We start from the raw sequence: 14,742 nt of genomic DNA on the forward strand, positions 1-14,742 counted from the left end.
CCCCATCAGCCGTATCTGAGTCGGAACCTGTGGGGTCAGTGTAAGTGCCGTCTTCATCCGACGAGGTGTCAGTGACAGCAGTGGATTGTGAGGAGACAAGCGCTCGCTTAGAGGACCCCTTGGACGTAGGCGAGCGACGGTCAGACTTTTTTTTAGTAGTCAGGGACGGGTTCAACTTCTTTATTTGAGCAGATAAATCGTCCGCTCACGGCGGGTTAGCTGCAGGGACCACAAACGGTTGCATCGGCATTGGGGGTCCCATAGGGGGTGTTAGTTTATGAACTAGTGTATGCAGAAGCGTGGAAAAAGCGGCTCACGGTGGGTCATTATTTGCCCCCGTTGCCACCGTCCCACTGGGGGGCAAGGAGCCTCCAGAACCAGAGCCCAAAGCTGCTATATTCTCCTCATAGGTATCTGTGGCTTCAGCAACACCGGCAGTGTGTTCAGCCCCAGAACCGTTACCCTCAGAAGCAGACATGATATAACTTGCAGTATCAGGTAACACAGTACAATTTGTCAGCAGCACAATACCTTTAGCCCAAACCCCTGCGCAGTGTAGTCAGCACTAGCAGAGATAAAGGAGAGATATGGTGACTAAATCACAGAGAAAAATACGTAATACAGTATATCTTTGTGAAAATCCCATATTAGATAAAACCTGACGCACCAAGCCCCCTCAGGTAATAGAATATAGGGATAGCAGGTTGAGTGAAAGACACGAAATGGACACCACTCAGCTATCAAATGCACACACAAATAGTCACAGTCTGCACAATGCAGAGGTTATTACGAACAATAATACTGCACTGGACTAGCTTACACAGCTATATAACAATAGATATAACAGTACACAGTAAGAACTGGATGTATATCACCGGGTAATTGTACTAGGAAACCCTGACTAAGTGCACTCTTTCTTAACTAACACTGACTAAAAAACGCAGGTAGAATACTTAAGTGTCTTGTAAAGTCACAGCACTGACAACCAGACGGCTTTACATAGGAGGATTTGCCCAAGCATTCCCAGGAACAGTGAGCTGAGGGATAATAGCGCCACAGACACTGCCAGGGAGTGAGGGAGAGACAGATATGCAGCTCCAAGGTGGGAACATTTGCAGAAAATGGCGCCCTGGGGCTGGGGGAGGGGCTTCAGGTCCAAGCTCTATCCCCCTGCTGACAAAACCACCGGGTACTGTGGGCTCTAATAAAACAGTTTATAGAGAAAACCTGACCTGTCTCATGCCCTGGTGATCTAGTGGGATCGCCTGTACTGCCACAGTGTCCACCGCCAGCACGCGGAGCCCACCTCCCTCTGACCGCGATAAAGACCAGGTCCCGCAAGCGGAAGCCACTTACCACCTCCTGAAGCGCGCCCACACGATCCCGGAGAGCCCCCGTCGTGTGTGCCTGACAAGAAGAAAACCGGAGCCTCCTGCTGTAGTTACCAGGCAACCAGGGCTCGGGAGTGTACAGCGCTGCTGGGGAGAGCCGGTGCTGCAGCCGTGAATGTCCACTGACATGTTACACTGCTGCTGCCCTTGAAGTCTTCACTTTTTTTCCTCAGAAAAAAAGCTCTTCTTAGGACAGCTTGGAGCAGCCCCTCTGTTAAGTGCCTGCTACTGCAGCACCAACTACAAAACTGATATCCTGTGCAGGGAGGCGGGGTGATATAGGAGGTGGCGCTATGCATTCTGGGAACAGTCAAAGCCTTGAGCCTGTTGGTGCCTCGGATCAAGATCCTACTTTACACCCCATTGTCCATTCCTTGTGGAGCCCAGTGTACCCAGCAGCAGAAAATTCCGTATTTCGGAATATTTGGATATGGGATACTCAACCTGTATTTAGCCGAATTGTACCCACACTGGACAATTGTGCTGCTCTGCAAACTGGACCATGTGAAAGATTAACTGAAGGCCAAATTGCATGCCACTGTTAGCTGTCAGTGGACATGCAGGACAATCATGAAAATATTGGAATATATAGTGATTTTATGTTTTCACTTCGTACCCAGTAAGATTGTATTTTAATCATGTATAGATAGCCGAGCTATGAAACTCATATGGTGGTTATTGATCAATTTAATGAACCAAAACAGCCTGACTAGTGAAAATTATAAAATAAAAAAGTTGATTTAATATGTTCATGGTGCAAATGTACAAATGTCACCCTAGCATAGAAGAGAGACAGCAGCTACTAGCAGGAGGACAGGTCTGAGTATGCGCCACATATAATCATTACTCCCCAGTCAGCAGAGTCGGCCAGTGTAACATGAGCAGCAGCACAGTACGCAGTAGCAGCCAGCGCTGAAGTCTCTCCCCCACCCACCCCATCTCCCGCTGTCCCAGGGAGCTTCCTCCCCCTCCGCCCGTTTCTCCTCCCTGCGCCGGGGCTGCTGGGTAATCATCAAGATGGCTGCAGAGCATGTCTGAGTGTAGCTCCCCTGCCGGACATTGAGCAACCATTTGCAGGAAGGAGACCAGGCCGGAGCCCCGCTGCCTCAGTCACACCGTGTCTACCGTCTTCCTGCTCCTTCTTTCTCTCTCCCCCCCAATCCCCGCTTCTCCCACTCCCAGCACCCACACTGCTCGACCTCCAAAGGCTCCTTTCCGCCCACCTTCCCCCTCCCCCTTTCCTTTCAGCCGGCTGCCAGGGAAATGTTATCAGAAAACAAAGACTGGTAAGGGGAATCGGTGCAGGCTCGCGGGCCGTCGCTGCTGCTGTGGGGAGAGGTGTCCTTTGTTGGGCGCCATGTGACGGGCAGGAGGGGGCTGGCTGTGCCGCAGTGTGTGTGTCAGGGCGGCTGGTTGGGGATGGTGCTAGTACCGGCACCTGGTGGAGGGAGACGGATGTGATACGGAGCTGTGTGTGCGGTGTACGTGCTGGCAGGGGCGGGGGGACTCGCTGACGATGCGGCCAGGCTGCCGTGGCCTTGTTATTGAGGAACGGAGCCTGGGCATGGAGAGGAAGACGGCAGCTGTGTGCTTGCAGAGGCATGATGTGTTCGGTTACCTGCGAACTCGTTAGTAACACGGGTTAATTGTATATGGACTTTTCTATAAGGGATCCAGCTCTGCTTTCCTGTCAGGCCTACTTGCAATCTGCTCTGTGGTGGTTGCATTTTCCTGTAATTCTGTTATGCATGATTCCTATACCAGGTTTATAATGGCACACAATCTATATACAAAGGCAGTGCAATACAGTTTTTATTTTATTTTGAAAGCATACTTTGAGCTGATTATTTATCGTGTTTTTGTTTGTCACATTTATACCTTTCCCTAACACTCCTGTCTTTTGCAGTGCATCGGAGAGAGAGGACACAGTAATGGAAGCAGTGGAAAGTCAGGCTGAGGGTGAGGTCCAAGAGACTACAACACCCCAACCCCAGGAAGAGAGCTGTGAGGTGGATGAGAAGAAAGAGGTAAGAGATACTATCCACCGCAGTCTGACCACCAGGGGCCCAACACTGGGTAAAGCAGGAGGGGGAGCACATGTATTAGATCTCCTACTCCACACGTCTCCATATTAGTGATTTTAATTATATTACTCTTCAGTCTACCACAGACATGGATCTATAAATTCCGCCTTAGAAATGTGCCCATATGGATATGGGGTGTGAGGTCCAAGACATGATATATTAATGCTGTAAGGAAAGGGTTACTTCATACCAGAATGTTAATGCCTTGAGGGCAAAATACACATGAAACATGTTAACATGGCCCTACAATGTACTGATCAAGTCCCTGTGAATTTACCCTTTTGTGAGCACATTAAAGTTAAATGCTTCTCCATTAAGGGGGTGGATGGGTGGGTATCTGTGAAGAGTGGTCCCAAAGTTTGGGGTATTCAATGGGAGGGGGGAGATGATTTTTTTTTTTAAGGTGCTCCCTGCTCTCTCCCACCTCCCTTGTCCACCAGCGAAGCCTGTATAAGTGTGTGTGCCGTTCCTTCCTCCGTAAAGACACCTCTCCCATCGCCCCAGCGCTTCCACCAAAACCCTGCTGGACTTCCAGGCAAAGCAGCACCCAGTCAGAGCCCAGCTTTACCCAGGCAGCCCCGAGGGTGCCGAACAGACGCTGCTAAGAGCATAAAGACAGGAGGGCTGGGTGAGCTTCCTATTCCTCTCAGCAGTTCCCCAGACATCATGAAATCTAAAGTGGAACTTTGTCAAATAAAACTCAATTATGCTACTTCGAGGCTTAAAAACTTCTTGTGTGAAGTGTTCAGTGTTGTGACACCTATTAGCTGACCATCGAGAACCAGCCTTCACTGCAGATCACGAAATGAGAAATGGCACAAGTGCTCTTGTTTCAGAAGAAGCCTCTACTTTGCCATCATCAAAGATCACTCCTCATAAGGTGTTTTAAAGGACTCTCGTTTCAAATTGAATAAATCAAAGCTGCTGTGTTGTCTACGTGGCCCAAATACGGCCTACAAGAGATGAAGACATTGCTGAGCATCCAATATTACTTCAAAGTCCAATTCTCACACTGCTTGTAAATGCAAGAGTCTCCCCACCAGCTGGACAGTAAAAGACTTTCAGACATTTTACAGTAACAGAAGTCTCTTGTTATATAGAAGAACAGCTGTGACTCGGGTCTCATGACACTTCCACAAACTTGACATTTCAAAGCAAACTAAATTCTACTCCAATTTGGAACTGTGTTGAAGCCATGTGGAGTCTGTGTCATATATGAGTGAAAGAAATATTTGTGACCCTGCTTTTTAGCATTGTCTGTCTTCACTGCAGACCTGATGTTTGTGTGTAAGGTCTCACTTATCATACAGTGCCTCTATCAGCAATGCTAAATTTGGAATGGTGGGGACTTTTGACTGATAAGAGAATCTCAGCAACTCCCAGCTCTTTTGAACTTTAAACAAAATAGACTCTTTAAAATCACCTTTACCATGGATTAAATGGGCAGGCTCCTCTCTCACCCACCCTCCTCACCGCTCACCACTTCCCATCTCACTCTCCAAAAACACACGACAAACCAATTCCAAAATAAGCGGAGGGTCACCGGCTGGCCACTCCTGAGCCACGTGGGAGAGACACATGGGGTACCAGGACAGTTCATCACTCCTCTGATTAATCGTTGGTTTCTTTTTATCTATTTCAATTTCTCTCCTTAGTCTTGAGTTTTGGTTTGTTTTTGTTTTTTTTTGTTTTGCTTTTTTTATCCCCCTTTTTCTTTCCTTTTTTTTTTTTTGTTTTGTTTCCCCCCCCCCTATATTTATTTATTTATTTATTTATTTATTTATTTATTTTAATATTAGACCAAATTACATTTCTTAATGCCTCCTTTTGGTTTTGCTTTTGATTTGCTAAGTGAAAAGCAGCATTCTACAGGTCATTTGAAGGGATGAGTTAATGATCGCTTATTTAATACTTTGGCAGAATCCATTTTCTTTGCCTTTTCAGGTGGTTAAATGAACAAATATCTAGAAAGTTTTGCAAATATAGAATGCTATGTGAACTTTGTCCACTCTTGCTTTTCTAGCTAGAAAAGCAAAATCGTTCATTGTGGTCAGATTCGATATCTTTTATAGCAACAGGTTGGAGGGAAAGATGAGTGTTCTGTTGCACAGAAGCAATTAAATCCTCAATCATCCTATGAACGAAAATTGGTTTTGATTCTGTCATTGTGGTAAACTACAGATGTAGCAATGCTCATCTTAGCTGTGATGCGGCATGCTGCAACACGGCTTGCCTCGTGGCATGCCAGGCTGTGACTATTCGCAGCTGGTGATCGCTCCCTTAATTCCTAATGGAATTAATTGAGTGATCGCCGGCTGCGTATAGTCGCGGCCTAGCACACCGTGCCGCATCGCAGTAAGATGAGTATGGCTACATCTGTATAAGGAGAATGTTAGTTATTAACGTGTATCGTCCGACCCCCTTCCCGAGATTATTAATTTCATTAGCTTTTCCACTGTGATTACCATAGCAATCACAAATACACTGCACATTAAGTAGTGAGCAAGGAGGCTTTGAACACCTCTGATCTCTGTCACACTATAAAATCCTTCTTCACACTGTCATTTAGTTTATATGATCTGGATCTGTTTAGCAAAGTGTTTTGCAGCTATATTTGGCATACCTAGATTTTGATTTATGTAAGAAATACTTAGAAAAATCAGACACATGCATAAAAGGTACTATTTAAAGAGAGAAATCGGTGAGATTGCTGCTTTAAACACTGAAGATGCTGGATGCAGTGTTGAGGTAACTTGGTAATATGTTCAGATGAGCAGGGGTCCCCCTTTCACTTCAATGTGTGACCATAAAAGCAATTGAGCACTTTTATACAGTGGTGACTTTTCTAGCTGGAATAGCTCTATTGTTTAAATGCCTGTGAAACACCATTACGTGTTAAGGTGATCACGTTGGGATTTGGCCTGATCACTGGACAACCAACTGTATTCAAGTTGGCAATCCATGTGTGTAGCAAAATTGGAAAGTGTTAATGGTTTGGCTGTGCCATTGTAGATTGCTTTAATAGGACATATTGTCAACATGGTTCACTGGTATTTTAGTCTTGGAAAAATTCTCGGTAACACCCTTTTCATACCAAGCTTCTGACCCGGGATAACCCAGGTCCTGGCTTGGTGTGAAAGGGCCTATCCTGGTTGTGTGTCCTGGGGCCGACCCAGGTAAGCTGCAATGTGAAGGCGCGACATGGGATCTGGCAGCATTGTGATACGGATGCAATCTGGAAGGTACAACCTTGTGGTAACTTGGGTCCAGCCTGCAGTGTGAACACTCGGCATCTGTGACACGGCTAGAAACATGTTCAATAACCCAGAGTTATAACACTGATCACTGGAGTCCCAATAATGCTGCATTTAAGCAATAATGGTCGAAGGCATTGCCATGTATGTTACCAGCTGGGTTCCTTATTGGTCAGATTTCTGATGTCACTTCTGAACAGCAGCTCTGCTCTCCATGGTTCAGCACAGGTCATTTGCCAATACATACCAAGAATCAGCATCCTAAAGTTTTATGGTGGTTTGAATTGTAGAATTTGTTTATTTCAGCTTTTTATTTTTTTCCTTTTACTTTTTCTGCGAAATTCTTCTAAACCTTAAATACAAATGATCACAAAGTGGATAAGCTTGACCAGTGCACAATAAGCAGCCAGTGGGAACAGTCTGGTGAAGAGGTGTCGCTCCACACAGAAATAAAAATAAAATAAAAAATCAGCACTTAAGTTCTCCTTGGCGCTGGGAATATGGAATCCGTGTTCCCAGCGCCACGGAGAACCTAATTGCTATCATACAAATTGCTTCTTATAAAAGAGATAACAAAAATGTAAGCTGCCTAGTAATTGTGTCGGCAGCTGCTATAGTTATAGTACAGATTTGTACCTTTGGTAAAGGTAATGAAATACCTGTCATTCTATTTACTTATGTGGAGTCTAAAGGCCCATACACACTTGGCGATAAAATGAGCGACGTCGCTCATTTTCCCCCTCCCTGAGCGACGTCGCTCATTTTATCGGCAAGAGTATGCCGACCGATGGGCGGCCCCGTGGGTTGGCAACGATCGTTGCTGTCAGCAGTGCATGCATGCAGGATCTGGACTGTCGTCCAGGACCTGCATGTACGGGCGGCGTAGTCGTGACGTCACTGAGCGATATGAGCGGTCATATCGCTCAGTGTGTGCATTCGGTCACCGGCCGGCCCGGGAGGGGAAACATTAGACGACGTCGCTCATAGAGCGACATCGTCTAATGTGTACGGACCTTCAGTTATGAATCTCTCTCCATGATACATACATGGAGCTTTGATCATGTCTAGGGCACCTAAGTTATGCAGGGAACTGAAAAATCTAAGACCCAAATGTAAAGAGCCGGCAATTTTGGTGAGCTATCTGCTAGATTTAGAGTGGCAATTAGTTTAAATCCAAGATCAAGTTGGCTTTGCTATAGCCCCCTTTCCCACAGCGCTCACCAACCTGGCATATTGCCGGGTTGGTGACGCTGCTGCTGACGTAGCAGGGGTGGCGCTGGGAGATCAGATGATCTCCCAGCGCCGCCCTTCCATACATCGACACGGCTCCCGTTCACACTACACAGCTTACCGGATTGAATACGTGTTCAACCCAGCAAGCTACCCGGGTAGGATTCCCGAATCACTTGATCCGGGAATTTGAAGGGGGACCTTTTTCCACTAGGAAATAACACGGGTCTGCACCAGTGTCTGCAAATTGCATTTGGGCCTAAATGATCTCGTATAAACAATGGTAGCTGATTCAATTAACTCCATCCCACTTGTGTTCTGTAATCTGCTGTCTTTTACATGAAGCGTGGAGGGCTTTGTCTTGTTATATCTGCAGGGTGTTTTTTTATTTTCTTTCTCTGCTGTTTTTTTTTTTTCTCCCCTCGCCCTTTGCTTATCATTTATTCTCCATTATTATTAATTTGTAATTGTCTAACAAGTTTTCTTTCTCCCTGGGGTGCCATATTGCCTCCATCCCCTTCTTCCTTTGTCTCTACCCTTTGTCCTCTTTCTTAGAGTACAACACCACCAAGAACATTCAAGAGGAAGATCTCTGTTATATGTAAGTAAAAGTCGTTTGCTTTATTACCAATCTTAGGTTGGTATCGTTATGTTTTCCAGTATTACTTATTTTCTCTGTCCTGTTTGTACTAGTTTCTGGCTTGTGTATTCCCTGTAAGTTTGTTTGGAAGAGCCTGGACCTTTCATCGCCTTTATCTGCCTTTTCGCATACAGCCATATTTTTTGTATATGTGTATGGGCACAGCTTAAATATTTTAATATGCTGATATAGAAGGTATTGCAAGGCTGATATGAATCTATCCGATTATAACAAGTTGCTGACTTGGATCTGAGGGTATGGCCACATGGTATGGTATGAGTTACTTTGTTTTGTCTCTTGTTAACTATGCATCAATCATTTTAAAAAAAATATGTAAGTTCACTTAGCATAGATTCTTTTGTGGTCAGTAAATATTGCTCCGTACTATCCACTTAGTGAGAGATCATTATGGCAGGCCCTAGTGGGTGTGGGGTTGTACTGTAATGCTAATTGGGAAGTCTGTATATTGTACCAATTATCACTTTCATGTGTTTGACTTGGTAACCCCTATATGAAGGTTAATAGTAAGTGTGTTCATGTCTTGAAATTACTTTGTTTAAAAGACTTCCTGTAGTGTGCAGGTTGTCTGGAATTGTTTTAGAGTTAAGCAAACGGAGAGCTAAATTGACCCATGTGAGTCATGGCATTTATGTGAATACTTTAATGTCTCACCTAATGTAGGCCTACATGTTTGAATGCTATAATTGTAAGCATTTGTTTCCATCTGTCTTGAGGTTCTTTATGTAAAATTTAGAAATTCTGGCATATAGATGTAATTTTGGGACAGCTGGAGAAGATAAATAGCTTGACGCTATTTAGGCCCACCTGAAGAGGTTAAGGTGGTTTGAAAACTGCATAGTTTACAGGTGGTTTTTAACAGTTGCACCAATGAATTTTGGAAAGCACTGGTGAGGTTAAAACAAAACACAAGGACAGTGTAAAACCACTGACCTGATTATTCTTATTGGGGTTTGTAATGTTGACATTATCTCTCCTGCAAGCGGCTACAAAATGTTCAAGTCAACCTACCCCAGCTCCTACCACAAACAGTGACAACGAGGGAGCACACCCTGCACGACGCAGGCGTTGGGGGGCCAGCACTGCAACCACTCAGAAAAAACCCTCTATTAGTATCTCCACAGAGTCCTTGAAGGTACGATTTTGTGTTGTTTTGTCTATTTATGATACAAACCTGAAACGTTTTGTTTAAATTTGTGAAGGACATTGATTCTGTATTCTCAAATCTTCAATATGTTTGTAGCCCTGTCTCTGTAATCTAGGTTTTGTGGTCCAGTGTGGTTTTGTATCTTTTAGTCTGTACTTCGCCATGTGCGTCATTGTGTCATACTAATAGAAATATCAATGGGGACAAAATCTGCCAGCACATAGAATATCAATAAGAACATCAATAAAAAGCAGCAATTTGCGGTTTCCAAAATATAATTAATGCTACCTGCTGCTCTTCAGTCGGGAAATGCCAATTTTCCCAGTGTTTATAACCAGTAAAGAAAAGAGCACATGCAGCATTAGGTTTTTTTACAATGTAGTCACACACACTTTAAATACACAAGATCAACAATGTACATATGGTTGTAAGGTAAATTTGCTGCCCATTCCACATGATAATAAAAACAGTCCATTGTATAGTGGCAGTGTGCATATATAGTTAAGCTACAATACTGTCTAGTTCTTGGGTCAATCAAGCGATGTGTGTATGCAGGGCTGCAATTGTCAGATTGGGAGAACAAGCTAGCATGTGCTAAACATGCAACATAATTTCTCTTTCATCCATCTGGGGGATGCTGCGCCGTTACTTGTGGGTTAGAGGTGTGTGGTAGTGGAGTTTGGCACAGAACCTATTAAAAAAAAAAAAAAAAAAAAACTTGACTCCTTTCCCCCTCTAACACCTCCACCTCCCATCTCCTTCCTGCCTAGCCAGCAACTCAGTTTTGGTTTTGTGCCTGTGGAGTACAGACAGGTTTTTTTTTTCTCCTTAGATTCTAGTGAGTTTTTTGTTTTATTGAGCTTTTCTGGAGTACCTAGTCCCTATATACATGTGACAGGTACTGCTAGAGTGGGGTTAGTTAGATGTAGAGGTTTTTCCCACTCTACTTTGCCGCTGGAGGGCCACCACACTTCGGTCACTGGAGCTCTCTCCTTCTCTCTCTCTCTCTACTTGAACTGGATGCCGGCAGTGATGAGGTACAGGACAGTCGCAGTCTGTCCTTGACAGTATTGGGCTGTTTTTCCTATTTCTATGCATATTCTGTGCTGTGTGATTTCCGTGAGTCAGCTTCCCCCGCAGGCCTCTCTCCAGATGTGAACTGTGTCGCTAGGTAGCGAGGGTTTCTTTGTTCCTGGTACCGTTTAGCTGAGCATTCAGGCGGACCGGGAGAGTAGTGAGACACTCCCCGGGGCCGCCATACACATTTACTGCTGCCCGCAGAGCCGCTTTGTGTAGAGGCGCACAGGAGCCACGGACTTCCAGCTGCAGTACTTCTATTGAGGGCAGCCGCGGCAGTGACATTAAGCAAGAAGGGACGGATTTCCTGCCCAGCCTCTAGAGTGCTCCAGGTGCCATCTTCTGCAGCTTCAGTACGGGGGACGCTGTGCAGCACACCCACTCTCAGACACGGAGGAATAGCAGCAGCAGTCTCACTCTGTTTAGAGGAATAGCAGCAGCACTTCTCGCTCTGTTTTATTCAGTTGGGGGATATTTGTGGCATGGTGTTATTTCCCTAGTTCTAGTGAGAGGTAATATACATCTTTCTAGTGTCACTAATTGTGGGTTCACTGCTAGGTATATCACTATTATCCGGAGGTTGTTTATAGTACATTTGAAGAGCACTTAACTATTACTATTTAAAAAAAAAAAAAAAAAAATATGGCCAATGAGCCAGACAAATCTACAAAGGGGAAAATAGCCTCGGTTGTTTATTTTGCCTGTTCATTGTGGGTCAAAGCTCGCCAGGGTTAGCGCGGACGTGGGTACCGTCTGTACTTCGTGCTCTATCAGTCTATTTCTCCATGGGCCAAGAACATGGTGGATGCCATTTCAGATTTACGTCAGTCCAGATCGGGGGCTGACTCCAGTCAAACTCTGGTGGAGCCTCTGTGGGCTCAGAATATGGGCAGGTGTATTGCTGATTTAACTCAATCTTTGAACAAATTTGTAAACTCTGCCAGCAGTTCTACTGCTACGAAACGGCCGCAACCATTACCTGCTATAACTTTTCCGGGGTAGAAGTTGGATTCTATGACATCCCCATTGGAGGAGGGTGAAGTAGACCCAGAGTCGGACGAGGTTTCAGCTTGGGAAGATGAGGAGCTATCTACTAGCTCAGGTGTTAGATTGCTGATAGAAGCCATCCATCAGACTCTTAACATTCAGGATACGGCAGTGGCGGAGACTTCTTCTGCTTTCTTCAAAAGACAGAAAAGACAGGTTACGGTCTTTCCTTCTTACTCACACTTTGCGGATATTTTAAAGGAGCCTTTGCTTAACTGGATTCTTGTTACCAGGCCCCTAAGAAATTGAGATTTCTGTATCTTTTTACAGAGGAGGACACACAATTTTGGGAACCAGCCCCAAAGATAGACGCTCCTATTTCACATTTAGCGAAAGCTACGCTTATTCCTTCTGTACAGTCTGTGACTTTGAAAGATCCTACAGATAGGAAGATAGAAGCAGTACTTAAATCTATGTTAACTTTATCAGGTATTTCTCTACGCCCAATTCTCACTGGCGCTTGGGTCCTTAAGGCCGTGGATGACTGGCTAGCACAGGTAGTGTCTGGAATGCAGTCTGACGATCCGTCGGAAGCCATTCAATTAGCAGAACAGATCTCGGAGGCTCTTACTTATGTAGGTGAGGCCTTGTTAGACTCTGCTGCGCTACAGTCCCGTGTTTCTGCCTTGACCGTGACAGCAAGAAGGTCTCTTTGGCTTCGGGTTTGGAATGCTGATTCTGATTCAAAACAGACCTTGACGGCTGTACCCTTTGAAGGGGAGTTTCTTTTTGGGTCAGAATTAAAGAAAACTATTTCAGATACTACTGGAGGCAAGAGCCCTTTTCTTCCAGTTGCTCCTCAGAAACCGAAACCTACGAAGTTTCGATCTTTTCGTACGCAGGGCAGAGGTAGTTTCTATTCCTTTCATGCTTTCTCCAGATTTCCACGAAGAGGGGCATTCAGTGGTAGAGGAACACAGGCGACTCGTAGACCAGCCAGTAAATCTACCGACAAGCCTACTGCATGACGCTTCAAGATCTCTGGAGGGGTCAATGACGGTTGGGGCTCGGTTTCTACAGTTCAAGGAGGTGTGGCTCATGTTGAAACCAGATCGGTGGGTGACGGGGGTCATATCCAGAGGATATATGTTGGATCTCGAGGAACCAGTCCCATATCGTGTGTTCGTCACTCCTCTCCCAAACGATCTCTCCAGACGTCAAGCTCTTCATGCAACAGCCACACTCTTACGCAATGGAGTAATTCTTCCGGTTCCCACTCAGCAGAAAGGTCAGGGATTTCACGCGAGTCTTTTTCTCATTAACAAACCGGACGGTTAGTTTCGACCCATTTTAAATCTCAAAGACCTGAACCCGTATCTCTCAACCCAGAAATTCAAAATGGAAGCCATCTGTTCGATTATCGCCGCCATGGAGCCAGAGGAATATTTGGCTTCCATAGACATAAAGGACGCATACCTACATGTTCCTATTGAGATTTGCAGTCAGCCCTTGGCATTTTCAGTTTCAGTCTCTTCCCTTTGGTCTATCCACGGCTCCTCGTGTGTTTACGAAGGTCATGGGCCATATAGTGGCAGTTCTGCGGTGTCAGGGAGTCAACATTACTCCGTACTTGGACGATCTGTTAATCAAGGCCCCGTCAGTCGATTGTCCACCAGAACTTGCGTCTCACGATAGAGACTCTGCAGTCATTCGGATGGATAGTACATTTTCCAAAATAGTATTTGCTTCCCCTTCCCAGAAATATTTCTGGGACTCTTATTCGACACAAACAGCCAGAGGGTGTTTCTTCCTCAGGACAAGATTCAGGATCTACAGTCCAGGATTCGAACACTGTTACACTTACCGGTAGTTTTGGTTCTCAAATGCATGCAGGTGTTGGGCAAGATGGTTGCAACTTTCTAGGCAGTCCCATATGCCAGATTTCATGGCTGACCCCTTCAGACTCAGGTCCTCAGCTGTTGGACTCGGACGGGACCTCATCTCGAATTACAGTTGATCGGCTTATTTGTACAGGCTCGTCAATCGCTCCACTGGTGGCATCACAGCCACAATTTAACCAAGGGTGCGCCTTTCATGATTTGGTCTTGGATGATGGTCACAATGGACGCAAACCTCCGGGGGTTGGGGAGTGGTGTTTCAAACCATGGTACAGGGTCATCCAGTTCGAGTTCAGTCCGACAACGCCACGGCAGTGGCTTACATAAACAAGCAAGGAGGAACTCTAAGCTGGAACGCCATAAAAGAAGTCGCTCAGATTCTCACGTGGGCGGAACGTTGGGTTCCGGCCTTATCCACGATTCACATTCCAGGAGTCAAACTGGGAAGCAGATTTCTTAAGCCGTCACACTGTTCATCCGGGAAAGTGGGAGCTTCACCAGGACGTGTTTCTGGCTCTAGTGTCTCGTTGGGGAATGCCCGACGTAGATCTCATTGCGTCTCGTCTCAACAAGAAGCTCCCTCACTACGGGTCGTGTACTCTGGACCCTCAAGCGATTATAATCGATGCCCTGACTGCCCTGTGGCAGTTTCAACCAATGTTTCCGCCAATTCCACTGATTCCACGTCTACTTCAACGCATTCGGCGAGAAGGTCTGACAATCATTCTGGTGGCTCCGGATTTGCCACGCCGGCAGTGGTACACTCTTCTGCGCAGCATGGTCGTCGGGGAACCTTTCTGTCTCCCTCTGCGACCAGATCTTCTTCTTCAAGGACAGTGTCGCCACCCAGATTTAAGTCGGCTGGCTTTGACGGCTTGGTTCTTGAATCCAACCTTTTTAGGGGCAAAGTATTTTCTCGTCCTGTTGTACAAACGATGATTCAGGCTAGAAAGCCGGCGACTTCTGGAATTTACCACAGGGTGTGGCGTGTTTACATTGCTTGGTGTGAAAAACGT

At 45.6% G+C, this 14,742-nt stretch overlaps 1 protein-coding gene across 5 annotated transcripts in view; it reads left to right on the plus strand.

Annotated features, from left to right (window-relative positions):
- ACIN1 (apoptotic chromatin condensation inducer 1) overlaps positions 1–14,742 on the plus strand; it is a 265,672-nt gene that overhangs the window by 225,025 nt on the left and 25,905 nt on the right. For 3 of the 5 annotated variants that reach the window (XM_063913544.1, XM_063913545.1, XM_063913546.1), the window contains 3 exons: positions 3,298–3,418; positions 8,515–8,560; positions 9,601–9,752. In XM_063913544.1, the coding sequence (XP_063769614.1) occupies positions 3,298–3,418; positions 8,515–8,560; positions 9,601–9,752 (319 nt within the window). Of the gene's footprint in view, positions 1–3,297; positions 3,419–3,915; positions 4,920–8,514; positions 8,561–9,600; positions 9,753–14,742 lie in introns of those variants that run through there. The other 2 variants (XM_063913547.1, XM_063913548.1) reach the window with 2 other exon arrangements.

The sequence above is a fragment of the Pseudophryne corroboree genome, chromosome 1 (genome assembly GCF_028390025.1).
Source record: "Pseudophryne corroboree isolate aPseCor3 chromosome 1, aPseCor3.hap2, whole genome shotgun sequence".
NCBI lineage: Eukaryota > Metazoa > Chordata > Amphibia > Anura > Myobatrachidae > Pseudophryne > Pseudophryne corroboree.